The sequence below is a fragment of the Echiichthys vipera genome (assembly GCF_963691815.1).
Source record: "Echiichthys vipera genome assembly, chromosome: X".
Lineage (NCBI taxonomy): Eukaryota > Metazoa > Chordata > Actinopteri > Perciformes > Trachinidae > Echiichthys > Echiichthys vipera.
In genome coordinates this window covers 13,537,056-13,557,055 of record NC_139825.1, presented here as the reverse complement: position 1 = coordinate 13,557,055, position 20,000 = coordinate 13,537,056, and the positions used below count along the sequence as shown (strand labels likewise).

General features: G+C 40.3%; 2 protein-coding genes across 2 annotated transcripts in view; both read right to left on the bottom strand.

Annotated features, from left to right (window-relative positions):
- Nucleotides 1–4,670: 4,670 nt before the first annotated feature.
- On the bottom strand, nt 4,671–8,398 carry rem1 (RAS (RAD and GEM)-like GTP-binding 1; the record flags this gene model as incomplete). The annotated part of the gene is made up of 4 exons (XM_083939410.1): nt 4,671–4,948; nt 5,065–5,272; nt 5,876–5,958; nt 8,023–8,398. 4 exons carry the CDS (start codon nt 8,396–8,398, stop codon nt 4,671–4,673), a joined length of 945 nt encoding a protein of 314 aa, XP_083795536.1.
- An 8,888-nt stretch (nt 8,399–17,286) lies between these two features.
- The window catches only part of pnp4a (purine nucleoside phosphorylase 4a), a gene marked incomplete at its 5' end in the record, with an annotated part of 6,630 nt that continues 3,916 nt past the window's right edge, over nt 17,287–20,000 (bottom strand). The window contains 4 exons of the mRNA XM_083938666.1: nt 17,287–17,531; nt 17,745–17,824; nt 19,194–19,384; nt 19,492–19,667. Coding sequence (XP_083794792.1) covers nt 17,385–17,531; nt 17,745–17,824; nt 19,194–19,384; nt 19,492–19,667 — 594 coding nt within the window. The 3' untranslated portion in view covers nt 17,287–17,384. The remainder of the gene's footprint in view (nt 17,532–17,744; nt 17,825–19,193; nt 19,385–19,491; nt 19,668–20,000) is intronic.

Sequence of the window (20,000 nt, the reverse complement as noted above, 5' to 3'; positions counted from 1 at the left end):
ATTTAACCCTTTTATTTTGTTTTTTGTTCACTTGTTAATGTATATTTATCTGTTATTATATTTCATAATCATGTGTCATTGCTATTTCTGAACTGTCCTTTTATGTTTTAACATCGTTGAAATGTATTTTGAAGAGTTAAGAAAAAAGCATCATCAGCAGCCAGCAGGGAGAGCCAGAGTCTCACACATTCTGCTGGCAGAGCGGCTTCAGTTTACATTCCTGGTCTTCTTGGCAGCGACAGTGTGTGTAAGTGTGTGAATAAAGAGGCCGTTACAGTGCTGAGGATTTTACACTGAACCAGAGACAGAGAGGAAACCATGCAGTTTAAATAAACACAGGGGGGTGTTTGATTTTCTGTGTTCTCTGGTACGTTGCTGTAAATCAAACGCACCTCAAAGGGGCTGAAATGTTTGAAAAGTTCTTCAGAAAAATGTTCAGGTCAGTGACGGTGTGTTCAGTGTTTCTCTCTCTCTCAGTCTGAAGCTTTCAGGTTTCCTTAGAGCTGTGTTGAATAAAGTCACTATGAGGAGGAGAAAATCAGTTCATGTTTTTTATGTTCTGTACAGAAAGCTTATTTTGCAACATCCTTACCTGAAACTCCTGATAAGGCAGGGACAACCTGACATCAAAGAACTAGTGGAGACGAAGGCCGACTGTTGCGTCGCTGCTGTATTGCTATAAAAATGTTGCACTTGAACACGCAGCAAAGACTTCAGCCAACGGCCAAGTACTTGCACCTGTGTGAGAAGAAGAAGAAGAATCTAAAAAGTAATAATAATAACCCCAAACCAGCAGGTGGCGGTCCTCTATGTTCATAATCAAAAATGTGAAACCAGAAGACTGACAGGACTCAAAAGCTGGTTGGCAAAAAAAAAAAGAAAAAAAAAAGACTTCACCTGATCTCACAATGTTGTTTTCGATCTCACAGCCTCTTGACTTTGTTTGTTTGTAGTTTGTTTCCTTGTGCTCTGACTGAACTGCCAGTTATAGGGATGTCTGTCACAGACGGGCTCTGATGGTCCTCGGGCGATTCAGCATGTTGAGTCGACCCAAAAACTAGTGCCAGTGGTGCGGGACAAGCCGCAAAAACTAAGGCAACGGCAACTGCAGACTGTCGACTCTTGAGCTCTGAACTTAGGCACAAGACTTCTGTTAGCATAAGACTTGTGTTAACTTTAAACTGAAGTCACTTTCCTGTCTGCAATCAAGAGAGAAATAAATTACAATTTTGTCCTGGTGTGATTCGTGTTCACACTTTTCTACAATATAAGAAAAGAAAACAGGAAAGTCACTGATTGATCGGTTTTGTCTTCTGTCTCTGCATCAAACAGCACATGGATCCACAAGCAAGTTCTAGTGAGAAATGCTTTACTTTACTGAACCTTATGAGCTGTTATTTATCTTCTCTGGCGTCACAAAGCACTGTAGCAAAAATAACTGAACCTGAGGACTAGGATTAGCTAAGACTACTGTTCTCACACAGTTTTCGTACATATAACAACAAAAAGTAATATGAATCCTGTCTGAATGGACCTTTCGCCTTTTTTAAACCCCCTGTTAACTAAAATAGTTCCTCCACTGATAATCTCATTGTGACACCAGATTAATGGAAATTACAACTAAATTTGCTAATTTTGTTGTGTTACAGATTTGAAACACTGAATCAAAAAGTGAAACCAGAAATATAAAATACAGAGTTTATCTATACAAGCAATATTATTTATTTATTGCCTATTTACAAGTTTCACAACTAGTTTTCCACCCGTTTGATGAATAGCTTTTAACAAACCAGTCAAACTCAAATTATGTAAACAAGTTAAATTTCTTGAGCTTAAGTCCAAGTCTCCGTTCAGCATCAGCTTATGATATCTGGAACTGTTTTTCAACAAAATTAACTCAACAGACTGGACTGCTGCAAATAAAACAACACGAAGAGCGAGAAGTAGATCCAACAATGTCATTGATTGTTGTGAAAATCTCTCTTCAGCTTTGATCAAAATCTCTCCGCAACTTTAACACCTCACAGAGGAAACACTGAGGAGGATTTACTGGCGTTTCTATTCTTAACAGATTCAGGAGGGAGTTGAACTCACAGCTCTGAACCTCTGGTCCTCCTCCACTGAGAGGATGTTTACACACCAGTGTGTGTGTGTGTGTGTGTGTGTGTGTGTGTGTGTGTGTGTGTGTGTGTGTGTGTGTGTGTGTCATCCGGGTTGAGCAGAGTCATGCATTTTTTCCATTACCCTCATCAAATCAATGTTAAACACTCCCCCTCCATCTACTGACGCTGTACAACCAATGTTTGTGTGTGTGTGTGTGTGTGTGTGTGTGTGTGTGTGTGTGTGTGTGTGTGTGTGTGTGTGTGTGTGTGTGTGTGTGTGTGCGTGCGTGTGTGTGTGTGTGTGTGTGTTTGTGTGTGTGAGAGAGAGAGACACCGAAATGGCCAATCAATAAGCAGATAGAATATGTGATCAGTAAAAACTAGGACAGTGTCTGCCTGATGTGGTTTCCAGATAAACTGCTGCTGATTTGAACCAGTTTGTTGTAATTTCACAGCAGCTCAGATTCATTGCTGTTATAAAAAACTTGTCTTTTAAAAATAAAAATAATATCTTTGGTGATCTGCTAACTTTGACTCTAGCGCCACCACATGCAGAGAATACTGGCATAAAAATGTAAAACAGCCATTCATGTCCCAATCATGATAATAAAAAAAAATTAAAAAAATGTGTCCGGTACTTCGGTTTCTTAGTTAAAGGATGTGGACATGTGGCCGAACTGTTTACTGTTATATTAAGAACTAATAACATTCTCATCAACCTCAACTGTAAGTTGCTTTTACTGCTAATTAACAAATATTAGAGTTAAAGCAAGGAGAGAGTTGTGAGCCTGAAAAAGTTCTCCAACAGCTGCGAATATTATCATGCTAACACCCTAAACTAAGATGTTGAACCTGGTAAACATTTATCTAATACACATGAGCATGTTAGCATTAATTAATTAATTATAAATTAGCATTGTTAGCATGTTTAGTATGTTAGCTCTGTGCCTACAGTGAAATATACTAAAGATGCATATTGGTGCATTCAGTTTGCACCAATAGTATAACATTGTAGACACCTCCTGTCTCCTAAATGGACGTGGCAGCATTTGAACGTCATGTGGATGGTTTAAAAGTTATATGTGCATAATTCATTCGTATTCACTTTGCTAACATTTGATGTTTACACAGCTAACAGCCATATTTAGCATCACAAACGTATTTCTCTTAGCCGTTGGGTACATCAAGTTGACATTAGGTTCCCTATATTCACAGATCTCTCTACAGTTTGTTGCTGAAACAGAAAAAACGTTAATTTTAGTTTCAGAATGTTTTGGAGTGACTTTGGTGACTATGGGGCGAAGGGAAAGGTTCACGTTCACTTCTCTCATTGGAATCAATACACTCAGGACCTGCCAATAGTCTCCTAAAGAGGCGGGGCCGTGGAGAAACATGTGACAGATACAGGACGTTACTAAAGATGCACGTCTCCCTTCTAATCACTGGTATCTGGTACAGTACAGTCTGCATGACTGTAGACTTTTAGTCGGGCGCAAATGTTACTTTTTATATTTGGACCAATAACAGAGCTTCCAACAGACAGGTTCTGTGTGCAGCCTGAGAGGTTTAACTCTCCGTCCCATCCATCAGCCAAACACTCGGCCTGTTTTCTGTCATCCCCACAGAGGTTTCAGCCTGCAACCCTAACGTCAGGACAACTGTTCAGTAAAACTGTCTCTTCTTCAACTGTGGCTAACGGACCACGCATCACTACGGCAACAGTAAACATCTAGGAGGCCCGGGGGCCGGTGGGTATGTTAATGTGAAGAGGTCTGATCACTGCAGCTCCTTCAGAAAGGAGTTACCAACTAAAATAAAACACAATTAGTAATTTAACAATAAGCCAAATCATTAATAACTAACTACAAACCAACAAAATAAAATGAAGGTACATTTTTTAAGGGTCTGTGTGAAACATTTTACATGTATGAATTGTTTTTTATTAGGTGAACGGGTTGTAACGTAACTTAAAAGATGAGAACTTCCTCGACTTTCTCATGTGCCTATAACAGCCAGACTTCTATGTAAAGCGCTCCACTGACGTCAACAAAAAACCAGCACCCGCCATAACACACATGCTGTGTTTCTGCCGCTGCAGAGTGTGTGTAGGCACAGCATGTGTGGACTTTGGTGGTACAATGAAAAGATGTCTTCAAAAGACGGTTTTGAGAGGACTGTTCCTTTAAAACTTTATTCTGCACAATGTTGAACTGAAAACCTCAGGAGAACAGCACAGTGGACAAAGTGGAAACTACAGGATATCCTGAACGCACGCATGCACGCACGCTCGCACGCATGCTGTCATTCAACCTTTAACCCAACCCAAGTGGTGATCCTCAGTTTGGTCAGTTTTTTTAGATCATCTGGAGGAAAAGTCACAAAAACGGTCAGACAGGAACATGACTCGTTTACAGTGATGCACGTAACGGCTTGCTGGTAATCATTTTTGTTGTTGACTTGCTGAGCGTGGGAATCACTGCGGGCACCGCCATCCACAATATCACAACCAGCGAGAAATTCAATGAGTCGAGGAAGGCCCAACCTGACGCTCCCAGTGGACTAGTGTCTTCAGAGGACGGCGAGGTCGTGGCAGCTCTTGGAGCGCACTTTGACCGCCATGCGCTGGTTGTTGCGTGCCACCAGTCGGTCCAGGAAGCGCCGAGCCTTCTGGGTAAGGCTCTCTTTGCGTTTGTAGATGGAGCGTCGCCGCTGGACGGCCTCGCTTCCGTCCCGACGGAGGCGGATCTGTCGGATCACGCCCTCGAACAGCTCCGTCACATTGTGCTGCAGAGACGCAGACGTTTCGATGAATTTACAGTCAAATACCACAGCACAAGCTCGGCCCTCTGCAAAGTAAAAGACAGAAAGAGAATGAATTATTATAATTAGCTTCAGTCAGTCATTATGTATTTGTGTCATATATCGATATTTGTATGTACCCCCTGTGACCTTTGACCCCCACCTTCCACAGCGACTTCTCTGGACCGGACCAGGTCGCTCTTGTTACCCACGAGGATGATTGGAAGGTTTTCGGCCTGGCGTGTGCGTCGCAGCGTGATACGGAGCTCAGAGGCGGCATCGAAACTTGAGCGGTCGGTAACGGAGTAGACAATGACGTAAGCGCTTCCAACCTTCAGACAATCGTCCCGAGAGGAGTCGTCTTCCTCCTCCTGAAGGGAAGACCGAAATGGAGGGAAAGAAATTAGTTTTAAAATCCAGACTCTTCAACTACGCTTCTGTTCTTATTTTTGTCCAATACACAGCAGCTGCATATATTTGTTCTGTCAGAGCTTCAGTTGAAGATATTGTTGCAAGCTGTAAACTGCTATTCCACAATAAAAGCCTCTCTGAAGTCAACCACTAGAAGGCATTTATTGTGAAGGAGCAAGTTTGCCTTGATCACAGAGGTTGGCAACAGAATGAACTCATGGACAAACATCAACATTTTGAAACAGTTTTTTCAGTGACTTAAGCAAAGAAAGATGTCTTCTTAAGGAAATTCTCTGGTAAATATCAGGTTGTTGTCATAAAACATGATTTGACTTTTTATCTCAACAAAGTGTGAGAACATTGAAATCAGCCACATGTTGAACGCCACACACCCGTAATCCTCTGCTTTTAAAACTGACATCTAATGCTCTACAGCTGTACTTCAGCAACACACAAACACACACACACACACACACACACACACAAACACACACACACACACACACACACACACACACACACACACACACACACACACACACACACACACACACACACTGTACCAGTTTGTCATTCTCCCAGGTATCCATGACGATGAGTGTGGTTTCCTCTCCATCTACAGTCAGTGTCCGCTCGTATGATTCCTCTGTAACAAACAAATAACGAGGCTGAGTATCTGCTGCCATGATGCAAGCTGTACTTTGGTGCTTTGAGCTAAATGCTAACATCAACATGCTAACATGCTCACAATAACAATGCTAACAAATACTGATATTTATAATGTTTACAATGTCCATCGTCAGTAATATGTAAGAATGACTGAGGCTAATGGGAATGTCCATAGTTTGTCAGGTTTTGGTCATAATCCAAAGCTTTGGATGCATTCAAACCTGATGATGGCACGAAATGAAAGGCTCTCCAGCGTTATTTACTAATATATCCAATAGCATCTTATTTCAGGCTGGATCAAAGTGGTGGACCGGCCAACACCTTCATCCCTAGAGCCACTCCTAATCAAGAGCAAGGCTAAAAACAATAAACAACAAGGACCAACAATAAATCACAGCTGCACTTTGTATCTGAGATCATAAAGAGACGAGCTGGTAAACAACAACAACAACCCATTTAAGGATCCCCTCCAGACATGTATTAAGACATAACCAAATAGTCTAGTTGGAATAAGAATGTGTTTTTTTTTCAATAAAAAAAGTATAATTTCCACAATAAAATCCTTAAAAAGGCACCTACTCCACACTTGTATAAGTTGAATATTGGACCGGGATTGACTCTAGTTGAAACTAGTTGTGATGCAAGAATTCATCCTCATAGGCCCGCCGCCTAAAATCACAAAGGAAAAAAACTTTGACTGGAGGAGTACTTAAACAACTTGATGTAAATAATATCATCGCACTGAGCAACAACATCAGTCTGAAGGTAGAGCGTAACCAGACGCAGAGCTCAGTCGACCTAATAAACCAACAGCAGACAGCTCTGTCCCCTCACATGTCAGACTGTTCATGGATCAATACTGTCAATCATGGCCTCAGGCCAATCAACACGTGACACAGGAGCTGATCAATGATGTCAGGTCAGTCAAGGTCGTGATCAGAACAAAGTCAGAGACAGAATCTGAGCACTAAAGAGTATAAAAGGTGGGGCGATTCAAAGATTGACACCACTTTCCCCCTATCAGCACATGTGTGTCGTCTGTTTAAACTGTACAAAAACCAAAGTGTAGAAACAACAAGTCACCTTTTCTGGTTGGTTACCAGGTTAGTTACCTTTAGACAGAGCTAGGCACGCTTCTTCCAGGCTTCCTGCTAAGCTAAGTTAGCCGGCTGCTGACGGTAGCTTACTGTCCAGACATAAGAGTGGGATCAATCTTCTCATCCTCCTCATGCCAAGACAGAAAATAAGCATAGTTCCTGAAAGGTCAAATCTCCTATCAGGTTGGTCACCTGATAGTTTGTCCGGGCACAAGAGACATTTGTAAACACTATCAGAACTTAATGGAGGCAAAAATGACTCAAGGAATCTCAGAATACCCCAAAATGTAATTAAAAATAATAATATGAACCAGTTTAAGCCAATACTACTCCTACATCAAGCTTTTTTTATTATTTATTTTTTAAGTACATGTCCATTTCTGTCTCAAACACACACTTTGTTTAGACAGTAGGGGCAAAAATGGCCGCATCAGATTAAAAAAAGAATCATACCCTGTTAGTAAAATTGTTAACAGGAAACCAACGACAGCAAACAAGGTGACTGACTCAGTTATACAGCAGTGTCCATCTAGAGATTACTAAAATTAGCCGACATGAGCTACCAGAACAAAGCCCCTTTCATACATGAGAACCCTACTGCCTGTGTAACGTCCGATGGAGCCCATGTGTGAATAGAGCACGTCAGTGGCTGTAATATTCACAGCGGGAGTGCTGATGACGCTTCTGTCATGCAGTTTGGAAACAAACATATGAGGAAGAAGGGTGATATACACAAAGAAAATGTCTAACTGGAGAGACGACTGTCAAGGACCAACAGTGATCGTCAGACAAATTTAAGAATGGCAAGAGACCGGGCTGTTAATGAACGGATTATGAATTGGCTAAGTGACCCCAGCGTAATCCACAAGTTTGTAGCTGTCCCCATGGTTTGCCTAAAGTGAGAAACTAGATAAGCTTTCTGACAACCAAATGTTACATCCCACCTCCAGGTTGTTCATCTTTCTCCGTGATCCCGGCAAAGATTCCTGCGAGGCTGGTCTTTCCGACGCCATGGTCACCTAGCAGCACCACTCTGTAAACACAGTCCGAGTCGCTCTGCGAGTCGTCGTCCGAGTCTGAACTCCACTGGGCGCGGTAGTGCAGGGACTTGTCTCCAGGGTGGTAGGAAGCCGACTGTCCCAGAGGAGGGTGGCTGCGCTGAGGGCGCAGCTGCTCAGGGTCCGAATGTGTGCAGCCAGGGAGCCGAGGGTCCTGAAGGTCCTGAGTCCAGGACGGTTGATGGCAGAAGTGGGCAGGAGGAATCGGCGTGCTGCCTCGCCGCCGCAGGGCCTCCTTCTCTCTCTGGGTATTGAGGGTCATGTTGCTACAGTAACGGCATCAGGACAGGATGGACCTAGGGAAGGAGATGTAACAAAGTCTGGTTCACTAAGGTCTTTAAGATTATTGAAAGGTCTTTTGATTGGAGTTCAAAACGACCACACATCATTACTTTGCCGTTTTGAATTTTCTGTCCATTTTTTAAAACAGAGCAAAGAGCATTTCTGCAGTGACGTGTATCTAGAGCAGACAGTGAAATTTGTGCACAATTGAAGAACCGTTCCTTTCGAGAACTTCACATCACTTTCACACAATGGGGGCCCATTTTACGTGCGTTTAATTTGCATGTCAGAATATTTTTTTGAACTGAGTACTTTCACACAGAACGCAAATATTATGTGGTGATAAAAAGGTGTCATTTTATTCTGAAACAAGGTACATTTTTCAGAGCTTTCACACCGCAAGACATGAGAATTATAAAACAACAACATGGAAGACCTTTAGTACGATTCAAGACGACCTTTCACAATAAAAGCCCTAGACTGTGGAGCTGTTGAGCCGATGGCAGACCGAGCACATTGCATTTTTTTTATCGTTTAGTATCAAGAGACTTCCTGTCTCAATAAGATTAAACAAATAAGAATAAATCAAAGTATTTCTAATGCTAAATATGTTGGCCTTCACAACGTACATCCAATGTGACTCGTGCATTGACGGTAAAAGCTTTACTGCAAAAAAAGACTCTCTGAGCCTACGACTTGAGTTAAAGCCTGGCAGAAAAACATCAGAGAGAAAGGGAATACCAGGAAAGAAAGTGTGTATTATGATTGTTTACATAAGATAGAATAAGCAGGTACAAGACTTTTCTTACTGAGAGTTTAAAAAGTAATCTGTCAGAGAGATAACAGAGACTGATGACACAAGGTTAATGTCTTTTTTCCGATATTTACATTAGGAGGACATTTCCTGTGACAGATTACATCCCTTTACATTCATGACTGATGACACAGAGCGTGTTGAGTAGTGTTGTAAACTCACTGTTAGTTGAATGAGAAAAGGGTACAGTGTGATTTTATGTATAAATAAAACGATAGTACCAGGTGGAATCCTGGTTACTAGAAACCAAATGGACCCATGAGGACCTCTAGTATGCATAAGAGAGCACAGACATAGAAACAAACCTCCTACGATAAATAATTCAGGTATTTAAAGGTGCCAAGTACGACCAGGTCAGAGCGCCTCTCTTTTGGCGTAGTTTGAACAGTTACTTTAACTTCTTTTGGGTATAACATCTTTAAAAATCCTGCAAACAGAAATTATATTTTAATTATTGGAGGTCAAAGGTCTGAGATCTCTTATCTACAGTTAAATGTCATATAAAACATGGATTCTACTTAGCTTATTGAAAAGAGTTAATAATCTACATTAGGTGCTTTTAATAAAAGTGACATCAAACATAAACCCTTTTTAAAGAAATGTAAGTTTTCACATTTTCATATTATATATGTAAAATAGGTAAAAATAACATGTGATATTAAATGTGAAATGCATGTTTTTGCATGTAGAATATCTGTAAATTACACATTGATATAAAGTTATCGGATATTTCCACAGGTGAGAAATAATAATGAATGTATGAAAACATAAATTTAACACATGCTTATTTATGGTAAGAGACTGCTAAAAGAATCAAAGATATAAAACATCAGCAGAAAATAACATGCAATAGACCTATAGAGTAACCTACCGTGCACCCCATGAACAGTCCTGCGTCCGTCCAGCCTCAGTAAACAACAGAACAGATCTGAACCCTGTCTCTCTGTCTCTGTTGGTGTAACAGTACCCTGGTGCCACAGTAACCCGCCTGGAAAAAAAAGTTCCACAACAGCGTTAAAAATTCAGCAGTGGAATCACAGAGTTATCTACCTCCCTCTGTCTGTGTGTGTGTGTGTGTGTGTGTGTGTGTGTGTGTGTGTGTGTGTGTGTGTGTGTGTGTGTGTGTGTGTGTGTGTGTGTGTGTGTGTGTGTGTGTGTGTGTGTGTGTGTGTGCGGATTGGTGTCACAGCGACAGCAGAGGAGAAACAGATAACCGAGGAGTCTCTCTGTGTGTGTGTGTGTGTGTGTGTGTGTGTGTGTGTGTGTGTGTGTGTGTGTGTGTGTGTGTGTGTGTGTGTGTGTGTGTGTGTGTGTGTGTGTGTGTGTGTGTGTGTGTGTGTGTGTGTGTGTGTGTGTTTTATCATTGTGGAGGGTTAAAGTTGGTTCAGGGAATATTTTAGTCACTTCCTGTTTGGCTTTGTGAAACAGTTCAGTCAGTATACACTAGTTTAATAAATATAACACATGACATGATAACAACTTTTTTTTATCTGGTGTTAAAGTCACATTAAGGGGCTGTTTCATAGTCACAAACATAAAATGCATAGGCTACAGTGACCAGATTTCAATCAAACAATTTCCCCCTGGGACTATTAAAGTATTTCTGATTCTGATTCTGAGACAAAATCTGGGTACATTTTTGGTTCAGAGGCGTAAAAACCTCCAAAACATGTAGTGTTTTTGTTTTTGAAAAACTAAAATGGGGCCACTGCCCTTATCATTCATAAAGCAGTTCCTCTCACCCTATTTCTCCTAAATTGCAAAGGAATTTATTAACAATTTGCTTTCTTCCTCAGTTCAAAGTCGCTGAATATCCATAAAATCAGCTGTGATCGACAGGTACCAGCCGGACACTTCACCCAAACTAAGGCTTCCTCCTTACACCATATGATTTTCACATGATTTGGGGAAGATTTGAATGATTTAAACAATTTCCCCCTGGGATTATTAAATTATTTCTGATTCTGATCTAATCTGAGTTTGAAATGGAAAAGGCCAGAGTTCATGTTGAATGACAACTTGGGGTAAATGGTTTTTAGAAAAGATATGGTTTTAAGGTGGTTGAAAATAGCAAACAGCTGTTGAGAACACCCCCTTGCACCTCAACATGAAAATGACAACTGGTTTTGCCAATACTCACTCTATTGGATGTGCATTTTTAACAGTAACTTTAACAATGCATCTTCTGACATTTTAAGTTGAATATAAAAACTAAAAATAAATGTATTAATGTTGTCTGTTTCTAGTTCTAATTCCATGAAAGAATCGCATACCTGTAGCTTCCTCTCGCGAAGTGAAAATAATATTCTTCTGCGCTGTTATTTCAACAATCAAAATATTCTGCCCTGAGCTCTGGGCTGCAGCACTTTTTCTGGCTTTAGCCTGTGAGTAGTAGAGTTTGCAACGCTACGTGTCGTTTAGTCAACATTTTAATCTTTTCATTTTTTCCTATTGTCCATTTTCAGATCTTTCAGTCACAGTGAAAACCAGGGACATTTCTAGGGACAGCAGTAGCCAGGGAGATGTCACTGAAAATGGGGATGTCTGGTCACCCTAGCATAGGTCTACAATCTCTAGTTTACCAACTAGCTAGCTGACGAAGGACTAACTGAAAAAATAGTTTACTAACTACTAAGATGATAATTTAACTGATAAAAGTACCTGTTTATTAACTAGCAATTGAATCAATCACCAGTTTACTAGCTAGCTAGCTGAGAAAGGACCAGTTCTCTAACTAGCTAACTGACGAAGGACCAGTTTACTTATTAGCCAGCTGACGAAGGACTAACTGAATAAGATACCAGTTTACTAACTAGCAAGCTGACCGGAGTAACTGATACAAATACCACTTTATTAACTAGCTGATGAAGGACCAGTTTACTGACAAGGCGGATGATCGGAATGACGAATAGAAAGTCATTATAAGATACTTTGGCTAAGGCTTTTCTATTTTATCTCATAACATGGATTCTTAATTTTGCATAGGAACCCCTGAATCTGGAAATGGAAAATTAGATTACAGAGAAAACACACATCACTTCCTCTGTGGCAGTGTGAGTCTCTATTTACTGAAACTCAACACATCACAGATGTTTAGATTTTATCCACCCCCTCAGTTTAAGGGTTTAAAATTCAAGAGGAGGAGTTTTCCCTCCCAGATCACGTCACCTCGTCCAATCCAGTGAGCCTAAAACACCAGTCAGTTCCTCTCAGTTAACATGAAGCCAATCAATGATCATCCACCCTCCACCAGCAGCTCCCTTACTCCCTCTGCAGGCGGACAGATATGACTGACACTGAGGATCAGTTCATCAGTTCAGATGATCAAAGTTTCTTTCTTTTACATTTGCTTTAGAAAACAAAGTAATTTATCTCTTTTTGTCCAGCTATTTGAAAAAGTGACCTTTCACCAAGAACTGCCCATTCTTAGTTACAATGTAATTGCAATGTCAAGGTTTTTTAAACAATGGACCCTTGATTTTAGCCAGAATTACACAAAAGCAGCTCATCCTTCTGTATGTTTATAAACATATTACTTTTATTTGACTTTTTATCTTTCAGAAGACAGTCAGTGGGAGTTTAAATGTTATTCATGTAAAAATAAAAAGCCTTAAATATTACAGTTGATTACTTTATTTCTCTCTAAACTTGTGACTCATCGTGTTTTTGCTCCTCATCCCAGGATAAACTGCAGGAGGAACTCTGAGAGGAGAGAGGAGGCGCATCTGACCGCTGTGGGCCGAGGTCATCGTTTTGATCCTGATTGGTGGGAGGAAGAGGAGGAGGAGGAGGAGGAGGCGGTGGGGTGGCTGGAGTGAAGGCCAACAATGTAGTACAGAAATTAGGCAAATTATAATTCTCTTTTGTTGATTTATGTAAATACAAATGTGAGTTTTTATCCATACAAACTTATTTCTCACCTGCAGGAGGGACTGCAATAGTGATCCATTTCCACAGTTTGTCATGAAGAGAGTTCACTGCTGCAGGAGACAAACAAACCCACATCAAGCTTCAGTCAAAAATACATAAAACGCATTTTTAAAAAAGGTTAAAAAATAGGATTTTCCAGCAGGTGGAGCTGCTGCTGACTGAACTAATATCTGAGAGAAAGATACTCATTCTAAGTTATAAAAATGCTTAACTAAAGGGTTAACATCTCAAAGGGCAAAATTATTCCTACACATCCCAAAAGAGTTTACTTTACAATCTTTCCAAAATACGACATCATGTATGTTTAGAGCCTCAATTCAGATGATGAAAATCTCCACAAAAAAACATTAACAGAAAAAACATGAAGAAACCTCAGTTATTACAAGGATCAATAATTTGACACAGAATATTGATTTTAAAAATAGTCCTGCAGAGTTTATGATCAGAATAGCAGCGACCTGCTATTGAGAAATAAAACATGAAAAAGTTCTCTAAATTTAATTTGATGATGTAGTTTAAGTTCTTTTTGGCGCTTCAAGGTCAGCCACAGAAGTTAATTTCAAAATCTAAAAAAAGAAGATAATTAAACTATTTGTAACTTAATGTTTGGTTCAGTAACACCCACCTCTGCTGGGAAGAGAAGCTGCTGCTGAGACCTCTGGATCTGATCCAAGTTCTACTCCGAGACCCTCTGCAGGTTCTTCTTCATGTTCCTCTCCAGAATCTGGTCTGGGCTCCACCTGTAGAAAGACCCGGTCCAGCAGGCGGTCCATCAGCTGTTGGGCGTGGTCTTGCTCGGTTCGGATAGTCAGGACACGAGTGGGTCGTCCTGCTGAGATCCACAGCTCTGTGAGATTTCTGAGGAATCAGAACCCAAAGTGAAACTTCATAACTCTGAACCACAACACACTTTCGGACCTGCAGAGCCGAGAAACACTCATTTTCAAACCTATAATAACTTTATTCTGGTCCAAATCAGTGGAGAAGTGGATAACTTGGTTTGGTTTTCACACAGATAAGATATTGATGCCGAGGTTCATATCGTGATCCTACCTGCTTCTGCTGTGTTTGAGGATCCAGCAGAGAACCAGAAGAACCATCAGAACCAGCAGCAGAACCACCAGGGACACGAAGAAGAGTTCAGAGGTCACCGTCATATCTGAGCAACAGCGGGCAGCGACGGGCTCTGCTCCTCAACAACAACAACAACACCTGTTCAGGGAGAAGAAAGGTACAATGACATTGAGGTTAAACATGTATCATCTCACCTCAAGGTCCATTTAGCAGCTGTGTTGGAGCTTTTAACAGAATCGAGGATAGCCAACATGGAAATAATACTCCTTAAATACACGATAGAAAGCTTCAGAACATTGAGACCAACACTTTTCTTCTTTACAAGAAACATTTACCCTCTGATGCTTCAAATTATTTTCTTGAAGATAATAAAGTTTAGTTGGGTATCCATCCAAATGCGTTGTAAATTTGACATTATCATCAGTAAATTTTGAGATAATCGGCAGAAGAAAACGCAAATTAAAGCCTGTTTCCATCCACTACCATTGTGCAGTTATTAGGAGTTGGTTCATCATTAAGCAGCAGGTGGTGCCAGTTCTCCAGTAAAGAAAAGCTTATACCTTTAAAGAAGAGGATGCAACAGGACAATGTTATTACAAGAGCATGCGTTAAACCCCTAACTGTGAAAAACAATGTAGAAAACCTGATGAAAATATGACATTTCTTTTTGTTCCATCCTCATTGCCCAAGACCTCAGATGAGAGAAGAATTAGCGAGGTGGTTCATCCGCGGTCCTCCCGGTGCATTTTTTTTTTTAGACATGAGGGGTCACCCTGATTTCCAGCAATGGACACTTCATGGACTTGTCACTAGAACATTATCAATTTCTCTTCAATGACCACTGACAAACAAAAAAAACAGGCTACACTTGCCTACAACCGCGATGGCTGCACCTGACTGGACAAACGCTTTCACGAGTTTCAAACTACACCTACATGGTGGCTGGTTTGAAAACTTTTTTACGAAAACAGATCACCAAAATATGTATCTGAAAACATTTTAGTTGAGGAATAAGCTTCTAAATGTGTCTTTACTGTAGATTAGTTCGGTATGTGTGATTTGCATAGAGTAGCCTGAATAAAGAGCTGGCAACTCGACGCCCCTCTTGAAACCCGCCGCCACGCTACCACATAGACCGGGCATCTCAAATCCTGCTCCTGGATGTTTTAGGTTTCTACGTGCTGCTGACAAGCTTCAGCTGCTCGTTATCAAGCAGCTTAGACAATGAATGGGAAGCTGGGAACAGTAAGCAGCCGTGGGGGCTCAACTTCCTAAATCTGTTTACATTGCACTTTGCACCTTCTTCCTTTTTGCGATTTTTTTGTCTGGCCCAAATTGATAAATGTGCATTAAAGCAAGTGGGTGTAAATTCGTCCAAAACCCTCACAAATGTCTCAAACTTTCCATTTTTACCTTTATTACTGGTAATATAACCGTATCACCAGTCAGACGCCGTTGGTCTTCAGCAGTTTCCGGTCTTTTTGTGGTGCTTTTACTGGGTGATTGCCATTGAAGTGCAAGTAGAATTTATTTACACACTTCTAAGAATCTACAATTGAAGTTTCATAATTGTACATAGACATTTACACGTCAAATTAGTAAAATAAAGAGACCTTGATGAGAGAAAGCAGTCAGAACGTTTGGGCGACGCTCAGCCTGAGCGACTCAGGTGGCGGTTTATATTAAAAATTGAAACGTATATTTTGGAGCTGTTAAAGCATGCAACTTTATTGTGAAGGACTGAAGTATGGTCCTGAATGTTTAACATTGATGTTAATATGAAAGACCAGTAGCTCCCAGTGTTTCAGCGAGGAGATCTGAGTGTCCGACTAGGGCCGAGATGAGCACACGGCTAATTCACCAGTGTTAGCATCCTTTTGACCACTCTTGTAAACACAAAGGGCGTTAAAACGATATTTGGTTACAAAGATAACACTATTCAATTGACTCAGAACATTACACCTTCATTTATATTTGTAGGTTAAACAGACGTTTTGATAGAATCTAGCCAAAATGCTGTTCATTTTGTGGCTGTAATCAACACTGCAGTCTCTACCGGACACCAGCAGCACTTCACACTCATAGTTTCATACAGTCACATTGATAACAGTCCTTGTAATAATGATTGTTTACCTGCCTCTCTTGTAGGATCCTGTAGTTTTCTATAAATCATCCAAAAGATTAAACGGTTCTGAGAAATTTGAATGAAAACATTCTGTTCTGTATGAATCTTCCTCGTCCAATCAGAGTTGGCAAAAGGCTCCATATCAACTGAACTAAGCTGATTTCATTTAAACTTTAAAGCTGTCTATCTGAAAAACATCTTCACGTAGGAAAGTCTGCTGTTTTAAGTAAATCATTGTCAGGTTATTCCACTGATTCTGGTCCCAGTAGTATAAAGTAAATTGTAACCATAATAAACTCTTATTCTTTCCTCAAGACCAAAAATAATCCGTGACGTTGTCTTGAACATGTGCACACAAAACATTCTCCTCAGTCTCATATGTACTTTGTTTTTAGTGCTAATTATTATCCATCATTATTTTGTCTTTTTAATTATAGTACGTACTGTTGCATGTAGTATACAAACAACTGGGACAGAATACTTCTTCAGAACAATGACTTAAACTTTGAGCCTTGATCGTCTTATTTTTTGCATTTTGCATCGACACTCTATGTACTTGGACGTACTAAATCTTTTTCCGGCGTACTAACAGTACGTTGGTCAACACAAAAAGGAAACAGGATGTTTGTCAGCATGTTTTTAATCAGATTAATGTAGTTCAGGAAGTCAGTGAATGTTTTTACAATATATAATGTACAAGAGAGGAATCTTTAGAAAAAAAACAAACCTTTGTCTCATATTTTTTTATATTAAAGCACCATCAGACAGAGGGGTCATCGTTAATATTAATATATATCATAAATTAATACTTACACTCAAATGTACCCTGATAGAGAATTATTAGGCACCATGTTGATATAAAACGTTTTTAATGCAGCAAAAGTACAGAATAACATGGACAATAAAATATGAGAAAGCTCTAAAAAAATGTTGTAAATTCAACAATCACATATATACTGTATATATATATATATATACACAGTGTGTGTGTGTGTGTGTGTGTGTGTGTGTGCGTGCGCGCGTTCAGACAGCATTATTGGTGTTGTTATTGATCTCCATCCTGCTGATCAGTTCAGTCACCAGCTGCTGCACGGTTTGAGAGCGCAGCCGGCCGACCTCCAGGACCCCCTCGTGGTTTACACTGTCCATGTCCTCGTAACTCTTCACCACCTGATCAATTAATCAATAAATCAATAATCAATTAATCAATCAATAAGTCAGTCAGGCAGTGAGTTAGTTAACCAATCAATTTAATCAGTACATCATTGAATTGATCTTTTAATTGGTCAATCAATCAGTCACCAAATTGACCCCAGAAGGTTCAGTTTATCTTAGTAGTAATCGAGTTGATTGATACTTTGATGCATTGATTGGTGTGTTTACCTTGTTAGTGATCAGAGAGAGGCCGAACACTCTCAGACCGCAGTGAGTTGCCACGACGACCTCAGGAGCCGTACTCATACCTGTAAACACAAGACACTTGAGCGCCATCGCACAAGAGCGAGTACTGTTGTACTGAATATGATCACGGACGTAAGATTCTTGCACGCAAAACATATTAAAGGCTTATACTGTAAGAGATGATGCTTTGTTATTTGTCAAATGACCAAACAGTAAATATAAGTAGAGTTGAAATTAATGAAATTGCTTGGTAAATGTCTTGATAATAGTTTTTCATGCATCAATAAAGTTATATGGATTTTTTTGAAGTCTTGCACTTGTCTTGGTCTCCTGTGTTGTTGGACTCAGCTCTTGAGAACTGGTCGAGTTGTTCCTGTTCCTGATTCAGGATCAGTTACAGAATGTTGCATAAACTCTCTGCATTGATTAGTTTGATGTTCAGACAGTCTTATTTATAGATCCATCCGAATTCCTTCGCTCTTTAAATCAGCACTAGAAAAACAATATTGTCTATGGTCTTGAACTAGACTTGTTCTTCCTGGACTTGGTTTTGACTTCAGCCCTGCTGCGTGGAATTGCTGTTTTTCCTTTTAATCATTGTTGATATATCTTAAATAATATTTTTTTGGCAGTTTGCAAAGTCTTCATTATATAGGACAGACAGGAAATGGGGTGAGAGAGAGGGGGAGACATGCAGCAAAGGGCTGCAGGTTTGAATCCGACCTGCGGCCCTTTGCTTCGCTGCCTCGAGGACCTTCAGCCTCTTTACGTAGGGCGACTGCTCTAACCACTGTGCCACCGGCCACCCAGTGAACTTTTACTTTTGACACTTTAAAAACACTTTTTCCCTCATTACTTTTTTCTAAATACTTTTACTTTAATCAACATTTTCAAAGCAGGACTTTAAATTGGAGTATTTTCAGTGTGGTATTAGAACTTTTACCTTTTCTCCACATTGAAAAATGTAAGTCTAACAAAATTGCAAGAAAGATGTGGATGCAATATATCCAGACACGTGTTGTTTTGATAATTGAATGCTGCTCTTAAATGTTTTTTTTTTCTTTGCCTTGTGGTTTTAACTAAGACCCTTTTTTCTGTATTCTGTTTTGTTATGCTATCCTTTCCTTTCATGTATAGCAACATTTGTATTTCACTGTATTGATGTTTTTCCCAACTAGTGTCCTGTATTTTTCTTCAATTAAAAAAAAAATAGTGCTTCTACTAAAGTTAAGGATGTGAATACTTCCTCCACCACTGACCCCAGTTGTACCGTGATACAAAACTAATTTTAAAACTTATTTTAGTTCATATTGCTTTCAGAAAGATTTTAAATAACGTTATGTTTAGCATTTAGTTTTCCAACAAGGATCCAACATTATTAAATTCAGACTTCCTGCTCATCAGAGGATGAACCCGTGGTGTGTGTCTTACCGACAGCGTCCACGCCCAGTCGATGCAGCAGTCTGGCCTCAGCAATGGACTCAAAGTTCGGCCCCCCCACCATGGCGTACACACCCTCATGCACGAGGCCGGCCACGTCCAGCTGCTTGGTGATCTCCATCGCCAGACAGCGCAGGCCTTTGTCATAGCAACCTGACATGGCCGGGAAACGAGGCCCGAACCTGTAAACAACAAATGATTAACAACTGAAACAAAACCCTCATCAGCAACACGACAACAAGCTTCATCATACAACCTAAACAACGAAAACAACATTTGTGTCAATTACGTGTCATTGTTGGGTCCCGTCAGAGGGTTCAGACCGGCCAGACCGGGGAAGTTGACGTGGTCTTTGATGATCATGATGTCACCAGGCTGGAGGCCGTCAGCCAATGAGCCGGCAGCGTTCGTCACGATCAGAGTCTCCACGCCCAACAGTTTGAAGACTCGAACTGGAAACGTCGTCTGATGAACAGACAGAGAGATGGACAAGTTTCTTGTCATGAACTCATAAAGAAAAATGGAGACAGCGTTCGAGGCTGCTCATGAAGCCAAAAAAAGTTCAACTTTCGCATCTACAAATACCCAAATGATCGGCACTACTCCTTTGTTATGTGGTTCACAGAGCAGGGTCACTAGAGACTTCCACTGAGCGACCTGACTACTTCCAGTTTAGCACTCGCTAACTTGAATTGGGATTAAATTAATATGGATTAATATGTTATTGGACAAAATGGATATAATTGTGATATTATCACGAGTCATTTTGAGGGGGTTGTGACGCTTAAAAGAAATGAT